Here is a 21,982-nt window from a genome sequence, read left to right as displayed (position 1 = left end):
GATGGGTCGGTCTGGGCTGATACCTCCCTGCCTCCATTAGAGCCCATTAGAATCATCATTAAGATAACCCGGCGCTCGCTGTGGCCCTGGCTTCCCAGCATTAGTATTAGAAACCCCTCTCTATCTCCTAGTGGTCGTAGTGAGACTTCCTTCAGTATCACTCGCCTCGCATTGTGTCTGGGAGAACAGGTTGCCACGGCAACATCACCCAACGGCGACATTTCGACTGTGGATATTTGCTTCATCGCCTGTTCGTCTGTCTGTGCCTGTCTCTCCGTCTTTGCCTTCCGTCTTCCTCTTTCTCTCTCGCTCGCAGGGAAGAGAGGATGACAGTTTAATCCAAATCCCAGACCCCTATAAATCTGGAGGTCTATATACACCTGGACCCCGGAATTCATTTGAAAATCGTGGCACCTTAGCCAGCCCCAGTTCTCCCATAAAAAGCAAGGAGTGAGGGAGGGGGGTGCTCAACAAATAAAAAAATAAAAGCTCTGCCCTGCCTTTTTATTGGTCTTTTTATGGGTGTTAGGATCCTTGAAAGATTAAGCAGGCTGTTAATAGGGACTGGATATTCCATTAGTGGGCTGCATGTCGAGTTCTCACTGGCTTGACAGCAGCTCCCGGCTCTTCTCATTTTTTGTTGCCGTCGAGAGTGCCCGTGGAGCTTTTTTAATTGAGGCACTAGTAAGCCTCCTGACTGAAGTACTGCTGCATCTTAGCTGTAGATTAGAGCTGCTTAGAGAGCCTCGTCTCCACCAGGCTGCCTCCTCTCTTCCTCTGTCTCCATCTTCCGTGTGTGAACACTTCTCTTCCTCTGATTTTCCGTGCATGTGATGTTTCTGTGCTTAAAACGAATTCCACCACTAGCGGCTTTGATGAGTTCAGGAGCTATAGTAGTGTTTCAGCTATTGTAGTTGTAGTTACCGTCTCCTCAAACTCAATGTCTTTGTGGACCATTTTGCATTTCTTTTAACTCCGAGAGAAAGTGGAAGATCGCCAAATGCATTTTCTTTTTCATTAAGATTCATAAGTGCTTTGAGATTCTTTGCATGTGAAAGGTGTCGAGATGCTGCATTTTCTGCCACTTTCATTTTCCTGCCACAATAGCCTGTAATTACAGTCATTAAATTGCAGCAGCCTAAGTATGAAAAGTCGTTGTTCAGTGGAATGCTGATTATAAAAGCTTCTTGTCTGTCTAAAAAGACCCCTGATGAATGGCAAAGACAAAGTGGTCGAGTTCAGAGTGCTTTACTGTGGTTTCCCAAATCCCCCTGAAAGATCAGGAGGGGGGGTGGGGGGGTAGAGAGGCGCAGTGGCAGAGGGGCCAAGATAAAGGGCCACGATCTCTCCTCACAGCACAATTGAAACATAATTATTTCATGCCAGATTGTGTGCTCAGCAAAGCCCTGAATAGGGGCCGACATTTAACTTTAATTAGCTGTGATTTATTCATACTGACTGGATCGCGGGAAGAAATTGGATCATCTGATTATAGTCAAGCATGAAAATGACCTGATTAAACACTTAATGGAACCTAGGGAGAGGGAAACAAGAGGAACCTTGGGCAGAAGACGTTGAGACGGCATTATATAGGAGGAAAGAGAGCTACGTTTTACTCATCATTCATCATGTATGTCCTCTGAACACACACAGTAGCAAACAGCTATCTATTATCTGATCTAGGCATCTGAGGTTTTTGAATCAAAACAGGAAATGGCTTGACACCTGACATACATCATTTACACCATCCGATGAACTTTTTCAGATAACAGTTTGCAAATGTTCTTCTTACATTTTGCCGTTTCTTGTCTTTTCAGGTGTGCCAACGAATGAGATCCCCGAGTCCAAGACTTGTAGCTCAGCCAAAGTATCGGGGCTCCAGCGCAGCCAGGAGCAGAGTAACAGTGAGGTGCCCTTCACACCTCCTGTGCCCAGCCCCACGCCAGCTTCGGCGCCCACGGGCTCCCCCGCCCCCGCTGCAGCGGCGGCCCCCCCAGAGTCCCCTAGGTCGCGCCTCCCCAGCCCGCCTCCTCTCAGTGTCAAGAGGGAGCAGCACGCTCCGCCCCCTATCCCTACCCCTCCCCTGCTGAGGGCGCAACCCCACCCCCACCCTCACCCTCACCCCCACCCCCACCCTCACACCCACACCCACACCCACCCCCACCCCCACCCTCACACCCAGCCCCACCCTCCTCACCCGCACTTGCACCAGGAGCCCCGTATTTTTCCGCCCCCACAGCACCACGCACGGCCAGGATTCAGCCACCAGGTGCATCACCCGCTGCAGTACAACAGCCTCCACGACATCAGGTACGTCGGTACATGGACACGTGTGGCTAAAGGTGCAGGGACGTGCAAGATGGGAGGCTTAATTGTGCTTAATTTAAAATGAAAACCAGCAAACAAAAAAACACATACTACTAGGGACGGCCATCGTTAGGATTTTATTGATACTACTACTCTTTTCGATACTCTTTATCAGTTCGGTTCTTTAACGATAGTCTCATTGGTTCTTTTTCATTACTAAATTATTGCTTTTTTAATATATTATTTTAAAAAAGAATAAATTCAGAACAGGATTAGAATTTATTTGTATTTTAAATATAACTTAAATGTTTCTAGAGCAGAGCAAAATCAATAATATCTTACTGGAAACTAATGTAGAATGTCAATAAAATAAATCATATTCCTGAGTGAAGCTGATAAAGACTGAAGAACACAGACATCAGTCAGTATCAGTCATTCCTCCTGTCCTCTGTCCTCCCTCTGATGATGCGAATCACTGCCTGCAGGTACCACTACAGCTGGTTGAGGGAGGAGGGGCTGCTTTGTTTCAGCCAGCAGATAAGTTAGTTTACATGAATTTTAAGATGCGTGGCAAACTAAGATATACAGTTAGACTACATAGAGACCACTTTTGTTTTAACTTGTTTGTAACAATTCGCTATTTGCCGAGCTAACGCGCTGCGCTTGTGTAAACATAGCGGCGGTGGATGAGAGACTGCGGACAGAGCTGATTGAAATATTGTTTTTCTACACGTTTACATCATGTTTATGATGGTTGAACAGGTGTATCGATAAAGTATTGCCTTTTTACTCGCAAATGTTTTATTGCACTTACAGTAACGAGCGTAGTTGTCGTAGTTATCTTCACTTCACCTGGTTTACTTCTCTGTCTCCACCGCCGCCTCTCTGCTCAGCTATTTGCTGACATCGCTCCGTGTGCGTGTGTGTGTGTGTGTGTGGTTGGAGGAGCTCAGACCCAACCCAAAATTACCAAAACATTAAAAAGTACAGATAAAAGAACCAATAACATCAGAGCTTATCAATAGTTCGGTCTTTAATAACTTAGCATCGGTGCCCTTTTTATACCAGGTTTCTGTACTCATCCCTACACACTACTGAGTGTCCTCATGCTATAACTGTAACACACTGATGCTGTGTTAGTGGCATATTCAGCAGCATTTCAACCTCAGTTGGTCAGCTGGGATATGTCCGTGAAAGAAATCTCAGTAAGGGAGCAGAACTTGTGTATCCAGGGAGCTGTGTTCACTTTCACTGTTCCACCTTTTGTACCTAATCAGGATGTTACATCGCAGACACTACCACTTTCTTTTAATGTGTTCCTGCCAATCTAGTGAAGACAGCAATAACATAAACTGCAGCAATTTCCAAATTTAGTATAATGGATACATATAATGTACAGTGTCTTGTCCGATGCGACAAGATACTGTATAGTTCTACACAATATTGACTGTTTTCATGCGGATATTGATTTTCCGCCACTTGCAAACTTGCAATAACCAGCCGTCAGATTTACTGTTTTTCATTGAGCAACACTATATGAGGAACCTACAGCACAACTATTCCCCATTTCACCTCATCTTCTCAGTGTCTGCCCTCACCTTATTATTTCAATGTCAAAAGTTTTATTGGAAAATCCCTCTTATGTTGTCAAAGCAAAGTGTCAAACCTATTCTCAGTACAGCTGAGCTAGAAACAAAGCAAGTTAACACATAATATACAGCAGATGTACACAAAGATATTACAGCTGCACAAGGTAGTAGTACTTTCCCTGAATGTATCATACCGCTGCGTTCTGACTGAACTCTGTGTAAGTGAATAAAATATGTGTTCATTTGCATTATTAAACTGTCATTCTTTTAATGAGAATTGTATTTTTTTCCATTGTCTCCCATTAAATCTTCAGCCACAGCAGCAGTCCATTGGGTCTTCCCAAACAGCACTTGCCCCCATCCCCTCACCACCACCATACCGGGCTCCCGTCCTCCGCCCCCGCCTTGCCTCTGTCCATAGCAAATCTCTCTACCTCGCACTATTCCTCCCTACGGAGCCCGGCCCATCGCCATCCGGCCATGTTTGCAACCCCAGCCACACTGCCGCCACCACCGACCTTACCGACCAACAGTTTAGTGGTGCCCGGGCACCCCGCCGGCACCCCCTACCCAGGTAAAGCCGCGCACCTCACATGGTAGCTTCAGTGCAGACACAAACTCCTAGGATACATGGTAGCTTTAGAAGGACCAACACTCAGTGTCCTTTTTGATTGAATTATTTAACACATTTTTTAACAAAATAACAAAACACATTTATTAAAGAAATGTCAGATTTTTGTAAAGATCTAAAACGTTTTCATAACACATTTAGCTGCATCTTTGAATACTCATGTAATAGTATGCACATACAGTTTCTATAGTAACCATGTCCATTTTATATTCCAGGCTGTGTTTTATATTCAGTTGTACTAGACTTAGCTGCACAGCTTTACTGTATTCAAGTTACATTTACCGTTCTAAGAAAAAAAAATTATATTTATGCATAGAATGCCAGAACTAGTCTTCAACCTGTAATAATTAGTTGATCACAAAATATGTGTTATATGGTGTTGAAACTAGTCAAGTGTTCATATATGATTTGCTGTACTGGTAAGTGCCCATTCATTACATTTCTTTACTTATTTATCCTCTGATACTGCACAGTACAGTATATCCATCTTTGTCTTGTGAAGAATGCTTTCCAGAACACCGTTTTATAAAATCAGTTTCGAGAGTCGGTTTTCAAATTGCCTATGCATAGTGAATAATAAATTATCATTTTGATTCTTAAAAGCACCGTATGTAGCACATGAGATTGAGATTGTAATCTATGCGGATGTCTGCATCAGCTCTGTGCAGGTGTGCGTCTCAGCTCCGTCCCATAGGCGTAACCGTCTTCAAGTCTACAAAGCACACTCTTTTCCTCCATTGTGTCTCTACGATCTCTGTTAGCAGCGCCGATGCACTCAACAGTGTGTGTAGTTCTGTTAGCTGTTAGCTGATAGCCAAACACACTGTCCATAACAATAAAAGAGAGCAAACTGTTTTCCCCCACTGTGGCTGTGTTCAAAATTGCATACCAATATACTATTCATTCTTCACTAAGTAGGACGTAAAATTGAATATGTAGTGCGTTCACATTGCACGTGAGCTTACTGCACAGCTTACTGTACTTACTCAACTGCCCCACAATGCATTGAGTCTGGGTGCCTTGAGACCGGCTGTCAGTCTTGTGAGATTTTGAGCCAGGATAAAAGCTGTTAATGTGTCTCTTAATTAAGTTTTAATTTGTTATCATGTGAGAAAGTAACCGTTGAGATTCCCAATATTTGGTCAGTTTATCCAAATAACGCCTGTTTGGAAATTTGCTGCGACCCTATCCTGAGATGTGACGGAGTCGCTGGCGGGATGCCTTGAGACCTGCCTGGCCATTGCTTGAGTATACTTCAGTGTGAACAGTCAGCTGGTAAAATCATACTTAGTCGTTCATTTAGAAGACAAATGAGCGGCCAAAATATTATGCAGTTTGGTGCAGCACTATGCGAGATTAGCCATGGACAGACACAGAGATGCACACACTCAACCGATCTCATTATGTCCAGGCGGAGATAATAATAATAAAAAGCGACAGTAGGCGGCCTCTCCTACAAGTCACATGCTTTAATGTTCGGTCTCATTTTCGCTGGTGGAGAACATCATACTTCAATGTTTAAGATGGACTGTCTTTATAGTAGCATAGTAATTTGAAAAAGGGTGATGAGGTCACCGTAGGACAGCTTGGATGCTACACTGGAAAATGTCAGCTAGCAACTGGACAATCATCACAGCTGGACACATCTTCAGAGAACTGAAAGCAGCACTTTAACAATCACATGTTGAAAAATGGTGCACTCAGTCAGTAATCTGATGCAACCTCAACAACCACAATTATGTTTTCTCTTGCCAACAATATGTGATTTGGAACGATTTGTAATATGTTCAACGATTTCACCAAAACAAGCTATTTCATGCTGCAATAGAAAGAAACAAATGTCTCCAGTGATGATGGGTGTCTCCAAAATATGTAATAAATATGCCAGTTGTGCATTAACTTTCTAATAGAGGGCAAGAGTGTGTGTGTTTTCTGCTGGGATGACTCTTGGTTCTTTCTTGTCTTTAGATACCAGCCTGTTGATATCATTCAACCAACCAATCATGTATTGCCAGCCTCATTCGGGGATTCTGATTGGCACATTGTCACAGGCAACTCTCTTACCACCACCAATGAGTCCCCACGTAGAAAACCCTCACAGCATGAGCTGGAGAAACAGAGAATGCCAGGTGACTATTTTCTCTTCTCTTCTACCCTTGTTGTGAAGACTGACTGGGCGCCCGTGCCTTTTTTTTCTTGTGTCCCCCCCTTCCCTCTCCCCACCCCTTTTTTTTTTGTTTATTTGTTTGGCTTTTTTTTTTTTTTGGTTTTCCTCGCTCTCCTTTCTTACAGAGCATGACCTCCTGAGGCAAGAGCTGAACAACCGCTTCCTGGTTCAGAGTTCAGAGCGGGGCCGGGGGCCGTCCGCCTCGCCGCTGGCCCCCGTTTCGCTCCTGAGGGCCGAGTTTCACCAACACCAGCACATGCACCAGCACCAACACACCCACCAGCACACCTTCACGCCCTTCCCCGCCAGTCTGCCCCCGGCCGCCATCCTCACCCCGCCCACCGCACCCCCCATGGTGCGTACCCAAGCCAGAAATGTGAGGATAAGTAAAATAAATAAATAAATAAATAAAAAGCTCCCGTAACTTCCCACCCACCCACCTACCTGTCACCCCTCCCGAGCTCCTCTTCAATCGATTCTTCCCTTTTTCTCTTTACCCCAAAAATTTACCAAATATGTCCCGTAGCTGTAGGAACCCCTCCCTTCCAAAAATATGATACTGATTTCATTTGAATTTTGCTCTTTGATTTCTGCATACTGCTAAAGTCTGAGGGCTGATGAGTAGCTGGGAGCATCACATCTGTTCCACTCTAATAAGGACAAATGCTGGGCAGATGTGGCCCACTGGCTGCCACCTCCCTTTACACACACGCTCACACATACTAGCACATCTTCTAGTCCGTCCACATACGTGCTAGTTGCTGCTCAGGTTGGTCAAACCCGACCAGGCATATAAATACGTTGCAACTTCTTCATCCATAGTGGAATATAAAACTGTACATTCACACTATGCATCACTTTCTATAAAGGCCATTTTCTGACTCATGGCATGTTTGTCAGACAGGCCAACGTTAAATTATTCACCTTCATTTAAACTTTGACATAGATTTCACTGTTCAGTGTTTGCCGAGGATGAAAACAGAGGAATTGCCTGAAGGCAGGCTTTGTCAATTGTTTGCATATGGATGTGTTTTAAATGGTTTTGAATGTTTTCATTTGCCTGTACACAAGGAGCAACAAAGGCGCCGTCAAACTGATCTGTGTGTGTGTGTGTGAATGCATTCCTGTAGACTTGTACATTTGTGTGAAAGTTCCTTGCCACGTGTTTGTGTGTGCGCGCACAACTTTGACAAATTCAAAGCAGTCGGTCAAATGACCTCATTGCGGATGAAGGGGGGATGACATCACTGCAAAACTGTTTTGATAATGTTTGTAATTGCTTCCGTGCTTTGACTGCCATCAAGTCTGGGCTGGGGGGGGGGGGGGCGGGTGGGGGTTCAAACACTGGCAGATTAGTACAGAGGAAAAAAGGTTATGACTATTCATCCATCATTTTAAATGCACAGCGATCTCTGACAGTCGATTCAGACGGAGCCTCCATTTGTAGCTTTTTGGCATTAGTCTAATAGATCTAATCCATCATGCCGTGACCTCTGATTAAGAGCCTGTGGTCCCATTAAGGCCCCGCTGCAAGATTACCCCCATCCTGTTCATTAGAAATCAAAGCTCTGGTATTTATGGCACAGTCTCAGATAAGTATAGAGACCGTTTAGACGGTTCTTCAGCCAACGCGCACGCCGTTATCTGGTCTGCTGTTCATTCCTGACATGGTAGGAATTATATACAACACGCAGACGTCTCTTTGAAGATGAAAGGGGTGATTTTCCTCATCTCGCTAATGCTGGCATTATGTAGCGCATGATGCACATACCCCCTCCGTCTCTTGTTGTGTTGTTAAGATGGGATTTGAGACTGCCATTAATGTCTTTTTTTTTCCTTTTAATTGAAACTGTGTTGTTACTTAACTTATGCCTTTTCCCCTCCATTCCTCCCCTCAGTAATAACGCTGTTTTTCTTCTCTTTGGTGTTTGCTTAGAGAGGCGGGAGTAATGATGATGTTGTGGTTGTTTTTTACTGTATTGTCATGAAAAGGCGAACCAAGTATGGCCTCTCTCTCTCTCTCTCACTCTCTCTCTCTCTCTCTCTCTCTCTCTCTCTCTCTCTCTCTCCTTCTCTCTCGCTCTCTTTTATTTCCTCCTGCTCTCTAGACGCCCCATGTCATTTCAACTATGTAACAGTCCTTGGCTAATGGCTGTAATTAATGAAATTATGAAGCCTCTATTTTTGTTTATTGTTTAACGCCCTCAAGCAGCTGGCTTGCCACATGGCAGCACTGGGCGTCTCTCCTACCCCGCCCCCTCGCCCCTGCCATGTCTTTGGACAAGGAATATCCTTAATTGTTATAAGATGAAATATTAAACTTTAATTAGCCAAAGCTGTTTACTATAAAACTGTGACAGGCACCATAAATTACAAGGGCAAGCTTTTTTTTTTTTTTTTACTAGGCCGTAAAGCGGCCAAAATCCCTCTAACGGTGTCAGACATTAAACAGGCCGCGCCTTCAGAAATGCAGAGGAGCTGTTTAATGAGCTCGGAAGCTGGCTCGGCGTTTCCTCTCAGTGGGCTGTCTGTCTTTGATTTGGGCCCATTATCGCCCACAAACAGGGCCGCCGACACCGTCGCCGCCGCTGCAGCCATTTTGTGTGCAGATGTGGATGGCCCCGCTTCGCCGGAGGGCCCCTGACCCAAACCTTGTGTCTCCACCAGCCGCTTAGCCAACCTTACACCACCCGAGACGCTGCACACGCGCACACAGAAACACTGATTCATACCCGCTCATTTTCCTGTTTTATGTAAACCCAAAAACGTCTGCGCCTGCCAAGAGAGCTTTGTGAAAACACTCGCAAAAAGTACCTGCAAATGGTTTGTGTATTTGCAGAATAGGAATAAGTTACTGTCACTTGTAATTAGCCTGTTTCAAAATAGAGAGCCAGTATTGGCTTGCGAACAGACGTACAAAGTCCCCATTCATACACGGGGCAACATTCTCCGTTCTCTCCCTCCCTCCGCTCCTTCTCAGCTTACTGACTAGTTTCCCATGTGTTCAGGACATGATCAGAAATTTTTTTTTCATATAACAACATAGTTTTTATACGGCAAATTCCAATTGAGATTATTCTGTTAGGCATAAGCTCTGCCACAGAAAAGGTTTCCTCACATCAATTCTGCGTGCCATGGCTGTATCAGTTTCAAGCTGATCTGTCCTGAATTAGCTCCTAACCGTTGCAAATTCAATCATAAAAGAAAGACACACACCAGGCTTTATATATTCTTTCCATGATTTAATGCACAGAGAATTGGCCAGTCTTTTTTTTTAACGAAATTTTGATTTTGAAGTCTGGTTTTCTAACACCCAAAACAAGCTGTATGTCTCCATATACTCCCCTGCCATCTATACCATGTAAAAAAGAAAAAAGAAAGAAACCATAGCAGTCAAAAGCAATTAGATTCACATTTCTACAAATTTTCCAGTGAATAGAAACAACTGGTCTGGTTTTAAAATGGTCTGATTCTCTGAGCCGGGCCTCCACGCCCAACCTCTGTATGCTCAATTGGAAAATCATGCAGGCTGTCTTCATCTTGGCAGCCTGCTAAAGCGGTCGTATTGTTAGTAATTTAACTGCCTATCTGACCATGCAGTTTAAGTAAACCCATGACCAGTGGAAGCCAGCTGCTTTACTCCTGGGCTTATTATTCTGGATCAAAACCCTGCTTATTACCGGTTACAGATGTCGATCATGTGTTTTGTTGTCGTGATGTAAAAATCATGAGACGCTATTATAAAAGAAGGTTTTACATGAAGGATGTTGGTACTGTAGATCATTTTGTGTCCTAATTCTCTGTTATTTCTTCTTCCAGTTCGACAAATACACCCCCAAACTGGACAATCCCTTCATCAGACATTCAAACGTGAGTTTCTTTCCGTCATTCTAATTTAAATTTGCTATTTGCATTTTGGCAAATCAAATATTTGACATATTTGAATGTTGCCGTGAGAGCATTTCTTGTGGCTGTGTTTCTGTGTGTGCATATGCTTTGAGTCCTATACTGTACGTATCTCTGTATGATTTAGTTTTGTGTCTTTTTGTATCTCCCATCCTCCTCTTTTCTCCCCAGTTCTTCCCCTCCTATCCCCCCACCATGCCAGGCATGCCCCCGCTGCTCCCGCACTCAGGACCCTTCAGCTCGCTGCAAGGAGCCTTCCAGCCCAAGGTCAGCCCCACATCCCCACCTTCTGCAGACAGACAGAGAATTTAACGAAGCACGGGCTTAAAAGAAATCACACAAGCTTGTATCACTCACCCAAAAATTTAAAATGATGATGCTTTTTTTGTTTTTACATGCTTTTACTTTTTTTTTCTTCATAGAATAACATGCACTCAAGTAGAGTCACCTGTTGTCAGTGTAAAAAACAATTTAATGTACCAAGAGTTTGCATGGGTCAAAATGGCTACACACTCACCATCACTAAAGCAACTAATTTATTAACCACAGACACGGTGCTGTAGTTTTTGGTTGTGAATACACTATATGTTTGTCATAAAAGAAATGTCCTTGATGGGTATATCCATAAAAGTAAAAGAAAGTCTAGACTGTCTGTCTTGGGTGAGAAAAGCAGCAGAGCTCTGTACACCGAAGATGTGAAACAGGATTCTAATAAACCTCACCCCATCCCATTCAAATCCATAAATCCATCTATAATACTCTGTCAGACTTGACTGGACCTGAACCAGGGTCAGAGCCACGTGTTGGCCCGAGCTGTGAGCGATGTCTGTGATGTTTGGGAGAGCAGAGGAAAGAAGATGCCGGGGCGGTGGGGATGCGAGGGACGGGAAGCGGTGGGAGGGTGGGAGTCTGTCTGGCAGATGCCCAGTGGCTGTGACCCGGTGTAAGCCACCAATCAAAGCTGGCCTAAATCCGCTGGCCCTATTCCCAGGGGGGCTCTGTCATGGAGGGGCCCTTTTGTCGAAGGCCCCTCCAGATGGTTCAAGGAACAGTCTTATGTGTCCAAAGCCCCTGCTAAGTATTCTTGGAGAGGAGCTTGGGGGTGAGGGGGAGGGATGTGTGTTTGTTTGTGAGTGCTGGTGACCCGGGTCACCCTGCAGGATCTTCCTATCCCTGATGTAGGGATGGATTAATAAGGCTGATCTAGCCACTTGCGCTCCAATGACTTACAGAGGAGATGGGAGAGATCAGAGATGTGTTACTCTGGCATGGCTCAGCGCCTGCAGCATCATCGCGGTTTTATCTACTGACGTCAGCCATACAGGAGCAGTCGTTGAGGATTAGCGAGCTATAGTGCTGCTGAAGGAGAGTGCAAGGTTAGAGGGATGCTATTAGCACTAGCTCGAGGACCCTCTAGTGGGTTTAAAACCTTGAGTTACTGTATATCTGGATTGGATATAGCAGCAAACAACTATTTGCTATATAAAGATATAGAGGAGTAATGTCTACCTGAGCAGAGAATGAAGTCACTCTCCCTCTGTGTGTGTTGTAGTCTGAGCTTCTCTGTGCTTTGTTGACGTAGCCGGGCAGGCCGTGTGTGCTTATAGTGCATGTTAGTGCATGTGAGCTTGTCCCACTGGCTAGCTCATGGCCGCCACTCTGCACTGCTCTCACACGGCGATTACAGCTGAGGTTAACGGTTAGTTGTTTTCACTGTTAGCGCTGGTAGCAACGTTCGCTACAAGCCGCCGGCTCAGCTGTCGCCATGTTGAGAGCCGTACGGAAGCAATATAAATGCTCCCAAGCTCGCATTTAGCACCTTTAAGCACTACTTTTTAGATCCCATTTTAAGAATCATTACAGGAGGTCAGAATACATATATGCAAGTGTTGTGCATGCCATAGTATACAGTAGTTCAGACGTTCTCTTTCTCTGATTTATAAATCTTTTAAAGGAACTATTGATAATATTGATAACATTCAGCCATCCAGATGTCGCATTCTCCCTCCCTCGTTCCATCGCATTTACTTCACAACAAGTACTTACCGGCACTTACCGGCAATCTCGGCCATTAATTCGTTTTTTCCACACTAACTGACGACCCAGCGATACCACGTGATACCAACCTCGTTTTACTATTGGCTCACAAGCCTTGTTAGAAGCAGGAACTAAACGTCAGATATCTTTCACCAATATAAACAAAACGTTAATTTTGGACCCGCCAACATTTTTTTAAATGATTAATTCATAATCATAATCAATTTTTTTTCAGGAAAAGCCATACTTTTATTCAGCACCTTTCTAAAGTCTCTGTATATGTATTTATTCATTTTTTCAATATTCTTCTATCTAAAAATGTTACCAATAAGCTGTTTAACTACCGTAGATCTGGTTGATCACCGTGAATCTCTTTTTCTTTGTCTCTCTCTCTCTCTGTCAGGCATCTAATTCCATCGACGTTGCGGGACGTCCTGGTGGAGTACCTCACACACTCCTACAGAAGGATCCACGGGTAAGCATCCAGGCCGATAGCATCCCGAACCGCTCTGCTCTTCCTCTGTGTCTTCTGGTGAAAGCCACACACGTGCCATACGTACAGTATGTGTCTCAGAGAGATGTGAATGCATGTATTGGCATTAACATCTTTTTTGAGACGAGGCATTTCTCCTTGCGCATCTCTATGACGCATTCATATGAGGTGCCTGAGTGAGTGAATGGAATCCCAACGCTGCAGAACTGCACATTTTGGCTATTTATCTTTTGTTGTTGAAGATAACGATTGTCCGTTTATCCATACAGATAACAGATCCGTTCAGGACATCTGTTAGGGTAAGTGGTTGCCTTGTCCATCTCCATCTGTTGTTAAATGCTTCATCTCTCTGGCCAGGCCACAAAGTCTAAAACTGCAAATTCTTCAACAACTCCTGATCAAGGAAATTCAGGGGTTTTGGCTGCATCTAAGGATAGCTTTGAGGTCTCTATTGGGCTAAAGTCAGGGTTAGATTTTCTTAATCCGTTGCCTGGTTGAAAATTCTGACGAGTTCCCACTTTGTAGTTTGGCCAGAAAATCTCAATGCCAGAATCCATTTTTAGCTCCCTATTTCAAAGCCAACAGGCTAACCTCAGTTTCTTTCTAAATTTTTAGAAACCTGGCAAGTGGTGCGCAGTGCATGTCCAGATCGCATGGCAGATCTACCACCACCAGCAGAAAATGAAGGTGCGTGAGATGGATAATGATGTCTTTCAGGAATCTTTTTGCTGTCATGTAAAAGCAGATACAGTCTATTGCTAATGTAATAAGTAGGGCTGATCATGTCATAGATCTTAACCTGTAAAATAATCTTGTTACTGGATTCAGACAGACCATCTGGGTGGGAAAAAGGCAGATAACACAGAGCAGAATGCTGTTAAAGTTAATAACACAAAATGGTGTCTCCTCTTTTCTCTAAGATTTTAACGCAAAAATACAGTCAGAAGGTTACACTTCTTAGCAGACGTAAAGGCTCTGTGCATGGCTCACTCCACCTAAAGAGAAAGATCACATTTATAGCACTCAGTGACAGAATTAGTAGTTGAAGTAATAGTTGTATTGACGATTTGAACACAGGCAAAAACTGCTTGTGTAGAAGTATTCCTCTCACTGACAGAGGATGGTGTGGCCTTGCCATGGAGATCCTCTGCTAATGCCGCTGGCCCAGTGGTGTCAGTCCTTCTTGGGCTCTGAACCCCCGTTACCATGGATTTAGTGTCCCTAATCAGCTTACATATATTTGTTGTAACACAGTTGGCCAGAATTGGAGACATGGAGCCATTGTTGATGTATCTGTCTTCCTCTGATCTCTCACCCAGTGTAGCCCGAGGATAATTCCCTCTCACTCTGTCGTTGGAAATGTTTGGTACTGTTGTCGACCGACCTAATTTTCTTTTGTCTGTCTCCCTCTCCTTTTCTCTGCATCTCTCCACTGTAGCAAATGCAGCTGGATCCTCACAAACTAGACATGAATGGGAAGCTGGACCTGTTCAGTCGACCCCCAGCTCCAGGAGTCTTCCCAGGGTTCCAGTACACTCATGACCTGGCACGACCCCTCTTCTCTTCCTCAGGTCAGTCGGGTCTCCTAGCGCCAAATGCAGGGCGATGAACTGCACCTTCCGAGACAAATTATTCAAAAGCTCTCAAATTAGCCCATTCTCAATGCCTTCCAGTGTCTTTATGCAAATGAGCATTCATAGCTGCATGTCGAAATTGTTCCTTCACCACTGTAATGAAAAAGCATCGTTTATTTCCTCTCCTCTCATGTAATGTTCACTTAATTACGGTGCCTTTGTAGCAAATGTTTTGTCAGTAAAGGGAGTCAGATATGGCCATGAATATGGATGACTCTCGGTTAGGTAATTGACTGATTTGCCCTGCGTTGGAGGGCAACAGAGAGGCGAACGGCCTTTGACTGGTAATTATGCAGTGGTGTGTCAGAGGCACTGCTGTAATTGGTTCTTTCATTAACAATTCATGGAATATGGGTGATGGAAGCAGTGTTTTGTGAGAGAGGCCAGCTTGTTGCACAGTCAGGAACTGACCTCAATAAGCAACTATAGACTCACACACAAACATGCAACAGCTGCAATAAATGCAAAATACCAATGGTTAATTTGCTCCAGGGCATCAGTCAGCCATTTCTAAATTCCTCTAGCGCAGTGGTTCCTAACCTGAGGTCCCTGCTCTGAGGTAGTCAAAATTAGATTTGCTCATGTATAACTAAAATCATAATAACACATTTTTTTGCTACTAAGTAATAAAAAATCTAACAAAATATGCTTCAATCCATATTTGTTGGTGTTTAGCCTTTCAAAAACAACATTTTCACTGCCGTCAAAAACCTATTTGCTCTCCCGCTTGACACGCAGCAAAGGGAGGCACGCACCTGTATTAAGCAATCTAACAACACCATGAATTACATTTATTTAACCACAATAACAGATAATACGTTGTTCCAAAAAAAAAGATCATATTATGATCTGTATTCACTTAACGAATCCGTCAAGACGTCAACACTTTATTTATGTTGATGAAACTGATGAGTTATATTCATTAAAGAAAGTTGATTTAATAAAAAAAAAAAGACTTAATCATTCAATACACTAAATCACCTTATTCAAATTGAGGATTTTGTTGGAGGATTTGTGTTTTTTTTTAGGGTGATGACATCGGGGGGGGGGGGCTCACCTTTTCTTAGATACAAGTAGGGCGGGCTTCAAGGAAAATAGTTTGGAAACCACTGCTCTAGCACACATCTATATTCAAGTTTGTGATGCATTTATGTTCTTGGTCCTGGCTGATCTCTGAGGTTAAAATTGTGATTGTCTCTGAATGGCTAGTTAGAGAAGGTATAACTGTCTGATTGGATAATAATAACACTGTTATATCCTCTCCGCTCTGATAGGCTCGGGCCACCCCGCTCCCTCTCCGTATGGCCACGTCCCCCACCCTAGCGGCTTCCTGCCTCCTAGCCATTTGGCAGGTAAGTGTAAGTAACCCCCATGTTCAAATCTTTTTATACATTTATCTCCTCTTTCTCTCCGTCTCTCTCTCTCTCTCTTTAACACTCTTGTTTTAAACACATTACAAGCCGCCAGGGTGTAATTTGAAGCCTAGATATTTCTATATTTTGATCTCAGGTTCATTTTCAGGTTTATATGGAGTCCAGTTGGCCACTGTAGCCAGCCGGTTGTGGCAGTTCTTGAGCAAACTCAAAGTTCATGGTAATGGGGGAGTGTAGCCATCATATAGTCAGACAGCATGATTCATAACAGCTTTAAATAACTGTCTGGGGTCATTAAAAAGACTGAGCTAGCCTAGTGTCCCTCATTTGTTTGCCCAAACTATACGCAGTGCAACAGCATATATGACACTATTTCCTATATGCTTGCAACATAATTCATACGAGTAATGGAGGGTAGTTAATGATGTTGGATTTATTTGTGCGTTTACATTTTTTTTTTTTAAGCATTCATTTATTTTCCACCATTCTATCTGTTTTGGTTCAGAGTGGCGAGTTGATTTCATGGAATAAGCCCTTGAGTCGATCCATTTTGTGCTTATGAATGCATGGTGCACTGAGGAGGAAGATTTAGCGAGCAAAATTTTCCTGACCAGGGAATTCATGTGTGAGGCAGAGGAGATTTTGTCATTGTTGTCTTTTCTAATATATTAACAAGCCCCAGAGCTGAAAATCCTTAAACCCTAATCTGTTGATAAGTCCTGCATTTCCTGATGGATTTTTTGCTGAATTAAAATGGGACTGCAAATTATCAGTTGATGAGCGTTGTTCACTTTCTCAGGGTAAATGTTTGTCTTATTCTTATAAATTCGGAGGCTCTGGTCTGCGTCAGTGGAGCCCAGCAGACACAGATTCTCCAATTAAATCATTGGGGTCGGTCTAGCCTAATTTTTACAGCTGCTAATTCCCCTGTCCTACCGCTATTGTCTATTTTCAGCTCAGCTCCAACAACTCTAAAGTAATTTCCCCATCGTGCAGTGTTCTTCCACTAGCCCCAGCAGGGTCAGGGACACTCCACCCCAGTTAGTGGCAGTGAATCCAGCATCCAGGCGACCTGGCTACTGCAGGATTACCAGGCAGAGAGCTAGGGTGGCAGCGCTAAAATAAAAACCACAGCTCGCTTGTAAGAGAAAAGCCGAGTGGAGCGGGTTGGTGTTGGGGTGAGCACCGCTAGCCAGCCCCCCCTTTTGCTAATCCCTGTTTGGCATTTTACAGATCCTTTCAGTCGCTCCAGTTCCTATGGCGGCCTCGGCAACCTTTCAAGCAGTGCCTTTGGAGGATTAGGCAACCCCTCGCTTGGTAAGCGCTGGCCCCCTCTCCTCCTCCACCGCTCCCCCTTTCAATCCTGGCCCCTGTGGCCAGTAGCAGAACAGAGCAGGACAGCGTTAGACCACAGGGAGAGCCAGGAGGGGAGGAAAAAAAAAAAATCAAGACACTTAGCTCTAGTTTCTGTGTCAAAGCAGCCCTAGCCCAGGGAGGCCCAACAAGGCAGCACAACACACCACAGCAAACCTCCTCCCTGCCTCCACTTCACCCACCAACCATGTCCCCAACAGTCTGGCTTTAATCTGGCTGCGCTGCTGCCAACAGGCCCTCTCAGGTCCGCTGTTTGGTGGCAATTCATCTATTAATTATTTGACAAGCCCCTTCTGCACCACCATGGAGGGCTTTCTCTTTTCCCCCTGCATCCTTCTCTCTATGCCTTTCTCTCTTTCTCTTCATCCCTCCTATTTTTGTGTGCCAAATCGGTCACCCTGTTGTGAAAATGGATGTGATTGGAAGAGACATGCTGTGGAATGCTAAGGTCTCCCTTGGCTTTTCACAGCCCTCAACTCCAGAGGGCAAGTGAGTCTCCCCTGTTCATCCAGTGCAAAAAAAGGGAGGGGGGGAGAAGCCCTTTAGTCCAAAAGCAAATGAGTAGATTTTTTTTTTTCTCTGGTGGGGGGAGCCATTAACCTCTAACTCTTTCAAACAGCTTCAGTGAGAGAACCTCCAGAGACAAAGACAAAAGCAGCTTTTGTTGTCGAGTCTTTCTCATCTTATGTGTCCTCAAGAAGGTTTTGTGCCCAATTAACTTACAGTGGGTCCCACGCCTGTCTCCCCCTTCCCTCCAGGGTCCAACAGCATGTTTGGCACCAAGGAGGGGCCAGGAGGACTGCCCACGTTTGGCAGCCCCCACCACGACACCTGGAACAGACTCCGACGCACCCCGCCATCTTTCCCCACCCCGCCGCAGTGGCCCAAAACTGCAGACGCTGAGAGAAGCAGCTCAGCCAACAGCCACGAGAGAGAGCGAGAGAGAGAACGGGAAAGAGAACGAGAAAGGGAGAGGGAACGAGAGAAAAGAGACTCGTCCATCGGGAAAGAGGAGAAGGATAAAGACAGGTGAGTTTGAGGCAGATGCAAATTAACTTGTGGGTATTATATTTAACTCTATTTAACTTACTGTCTTCACAATTTAACATTTGACCTTATTGTATTGTTTCAAAGCATTATGGGATTCCCACAGGAAGGTAACAAATCTGATCATCCTACACACAACAAATGTAAAGGACAGAATTATGAATATTTTCATACACATAACAAAATGATCCACGAGTACAAAAAAAAAAACATGATCACAACTATAAAGACATGGCCACACTAATGATCCCTCTCCCAGCTAGCATTAGCATATATACAAGATGATTAGATGATGTTTGGACAAAACACTTGAATCGCCCAAATCAGCTCTGGAGATAGAAAGATGTACTGTCAAAGACAAACGAAAAAAGTGTGACAATTCTCCAGTCCATTAGTCGTATCCGTGGAAACTGAAATAAATTGAATTCATGGATCCAACGAGGAAACGGACACAAATCAAACAGGCAACAAGCAGCTCTGAGAGAAGCTCTCTGTCTACATATAATTGGAAAAATATCTGTGGATGATATTCTAGCAAAACGCAGGGTTTACTGTCAAATTTAAAGGCAGTAAACATTATCAGAGGAAGACAAGTGCATTTTTATAGAGAATTATAACCCAGGTTTTATTGTGGAAATTGAATCAAGATAAATCATCCCTAAATACAACCTGCACTACTAAATACAAACTGTTTTATTATGTCATTACAGGGATTCTGTGGATCGCAATCGCCACTCAAACCGTTCATCTCCGGCCTCGGCGCCAGTCAGCTACCAGATCAGCAATCTGATTCGCTCAAACAGCCAGAACTCCTGCGATTCGGGTCGACATCACAGCGGCAGCGTGGATCGGGTCCGCGAGGCGGAGAAGGAGCTGCTGGAGCGCCAGAGAGAGTCTTCCACGCTGGCCGACGTGAAGGTGAAGGAGAGCCGCTCGCCTGGCAAGGAGATGCTAGAGAGGAGATCCTCAGAAGACTCCATCAAACCCGCTCAACGTTCTCCTTCCCCGTACTCCAAGGCAGTGATCAATGAGCAGGGCCTGAAGATGGCAGGCGGGCCCCCGCCTACGCTCAAGGACAGCGAGAGGAAAGAGCACCAGCCTGCAGAGCTCCTCCACAAGGTGAAAAATGACATGAAGATTAAGGAGGAGCGGAAGGAGGAGCAGGAGGTCATGGTGGTGAGTTCTGAGCCCGCCCCACAACCGCCAGCCCAAGCTCTCCCCGCTCAAATCAGCCAGCCTTTGAACCCGCACCACCACCACCCACCTTTGTCCCACCAGCACCCTCTTGCCTCACCGCGTGGCAGTGACATTCCAGGACCTGGCATGCACGGCGTCCCCATGGCACACTCTCTGCCCCTGTCCATGAGTGCCATGCCCCAGATGGGCAGCCTCAATGTGCTGGACCGGGCACGCATGGCTCCCTTCATGGGAGTTAGCCCTCTGGCAGGAAGAGAACGCCTGCCCCACCCGGCCTTCCCTTGGGACCCACTTAGAGAGGCCTACCGCAGCCTGGACCTGCAGCGGCGCATGGACTTCCAGCTCCGGGCCGAGCAAGGACACCGCTTCCCCAGCGTGTACGAGCAGGAACGAGCCTACCGCGAGAGGGAGGCTCACGACTACTCTCACCACGAGCACCTGTTGGAGGTGCGCAGGGAGCACGAGAGGATGAGACAGCAGGTGGAGGAGCGAGAGCGCCTCCACCTGAGGGAGGAGCTGGACAGAGCACGCCTCCATCAGCTGCACCAGTCCCCCATGGAGGGCCATCTACCCCACATGCCCCCTTTTATGCCCCACCTAGGAGGAATGCCCTACCCTAGGCTCAGCCCCTCCACAGGACACAACGGCCCTCTGAACAGAACGCCCCCTACCGCCGCACTCAGTGCGCCCCCGCCCCTCGTGCCAGCCGGCAGTGCCAGGCCAGCCTCACCCAGGAGAACTACCCCCCTCACCACCCAGGACCCACGGGACTACTCCCCATCTCGCAACCCCAAAGAGGTAGAGGCTCGGTAGCTTCTTAGAAAGGTGCACAAAGTCTTACTAGAAGCACTCACAAGCCCCACCCCCCCAATCTGAAACCTTCTCGTGAACAAAATGCACTGCTCTTCACCAGAGAAGAGCAAAACTCCCTAAGGGAAAGGGTATGATTGTACAAAGTAAAGGTGTGTAAGGCTGATTAAGCACATGCCATGACTTTATTTTTAGTGGACTGGAGGTTGAATAATGTCGGTAAAGAGAACATAAATATGTGTATGTTTATATCCGACTTAAATATTTGATAATTATTAATATATTAATCAAATACCTTTTTTCAGCTTTGTGCGAAAAGAGAGGTCCTGAAATGAGTTTGTACATTTCCTATCCTTGTTCCATGTATAGATATCATTTCTATGAATTTTATGTATTTTGTGCATTAGTCATGCCTTTTACAATATTTATCCCAGTTGATTGTGAGACATATCCATTATGACCCACTGTAAAGACTGGATTTGGTTTCAACCTTCAGTAATTTAACCTCATGGTACCAGGATATCCTCAATGACGACAATGTACAATGTTACATTACCGACTCGTTTTGTTCATTTGTTTTGCCTTTGAGATATGCAGATAAATATATATTATGAGGTCTTTGTTCAGTCTCTGTAAAGAAAACCGATGTAAATAACTTGTTGATATTCCTTCGCTGCAAAATTACCGTGTAAATTTATTAGTCTTTTTAACCATTTCTAGAAAAACAAAATGAAATGAAACATGGGGAATCACTTCCCCGTTGGATATCATGGCAACAGACAAGCCTGGCCAATGGACGCGCAGTACGACCGGAGGGTGTTGTAAGGGGGCCTAGAAGGATCATCTGCAATCTATGCAAAGCAGCACACAGCACCCTGATGGAGATTTCACCCGGAGGGAGCGGACGATACCGGTGATACTGAGAGAAACTTGGATTAACACGTGTTTATAAATAATGATGGAATTATTAAAAGACTTCCACGTCAAAAACTGGACCAGCCCCAGACAGAAAGGAAGGACACTTTTTAGTGGGCAGCAAAAGGACTTTCTCTGTCAACCTTGTGGTGTTGTGCAGTTGTTTTTCTTAGACTCTTGTATACAAAACAAGTAGAGTTTTAGGCGTGCAAAAAAATGAAAATGAACATTCTTGGTTTAAAATGTACGGAATAAAGTTTGGACCTAATGTCATACATTTGTAGCTCGTCTTTCATCCTGGCGCTCGTCGCCAGTGCTGAATTTGTCTGTAAGCCAAAGCTACTGAGTGGAATGTTGATGTGAGCTTGATGGGTTTGCCAATAATGCTTATGCCTCAGTTTTCAGCATTTAGAGTATTTGCTCATCTGATATCAAGCTATCACTTTGAAATCGTAAAGGCAACAGACTTGGCCGGCAGAGTAGCCTAAGCCATAAGATCATT

At 44.9% G+C, this 21,982-nt stretch overlaps 1 protein-coding gene across 16 annotated transcripts in view; it reads left to right on the top strand.

Annotated features, from left to right (window-relative positions):
- The window catches only part of fbrsl1 (fibrosin-like 1), a 340,229-nt gene extending 318,476 nt beyond the window's left edge, over nucleotides 1-21,753 (top strand). For 9 of the 16 annotated variants that reach the window (XM_074637314.1, XM_074637328.1, XM_074637322.1 and 6 more), the window contains 13 exons: nucleotides 1,818-2,310; nucleotides 4,211-4,470; nucleotides 6,820-7,070; nucleotides 10,514-10,564; nucleotides 10,772-10,867; nucleotides 13,041-13,112; nucleotides 13,400-13,429; nucleotides 13,746-13,817; nucleotides 14,569-14,701; nucleotides 16,039-16,122; nucleotides 17,371-17,454; nucleotides 18,270-18,540; nucleotides 19,269-21,753. In XM_074637314.1, the coding sequence (XP_074493415.1) occupies nucleotides 1,818-2,310; nucleotides 4,211-4,470; nucleotides 6,820-7,070; nucleotides 10,514-10,564; nucleotides 10,772-10,867; nucleotides 13,041-13,112; nucleotides 13,400-13,429; nucleotides 13,746-13,817; nucleotides 14,569-14,701; nucleotides 16,039-16,122; nucleotides 17,371-17,454; nucleotides 18,270-18,540; nucleotides 19,269-20,568 (3,197 nt within the window). In that variant the 3' untranslated portion in view covers nucleotides 20,569-21,753. Of the gene's footprint in view, nucleotides 1-1,817; nucleotides 2,311-4,210; nucleotides 4,471-6,495; nucleotides 6,657-6,819; nucleotides 7,071-10,513; nucleotides 10,565-10,771; nucleotides 10,868-13,040; nucleotides 13,113-13,399; nucleotides 13,430-13,745; nucleotides 13,818-14,568; nucleotides 14,702-16,038; nucleotides 16,123-17,370; nucleotides 17,455-18,269; nucleotides 18,541-19,268 lie in introns of all 16 variants that reach the window. The other 7 variants (XM_074637316.1, XM_074637315.1, XM_074637326.1 and 4 more) reach the window with 7 other exon arrangements.
- The last annotated feature ends 229 nt before the right edge of the window (nucleotides 21,754-21,982 follow it).

This window comes from Sebastes fasciatus, chromosome 6, assembly GCF_043250625.1.
Source record: "Sebastes fasciatus isolate fSebFas1 chromosome 6, fSebFas1.pri, whole genome shotgun sequence".
In the NCBI taxonomy this organism is placed as follows: Eukaryota; Metazoa; Chordata; class Actinopteri; order Perciformes; family Sebastidae; genus Sebastes; species Sebastes fasciatus.
The sequence above is the reverse complement of the archived record's forward strand: the minus strand, read 5'-3'. Positions and strand labels throughout refer to the sequence as shown.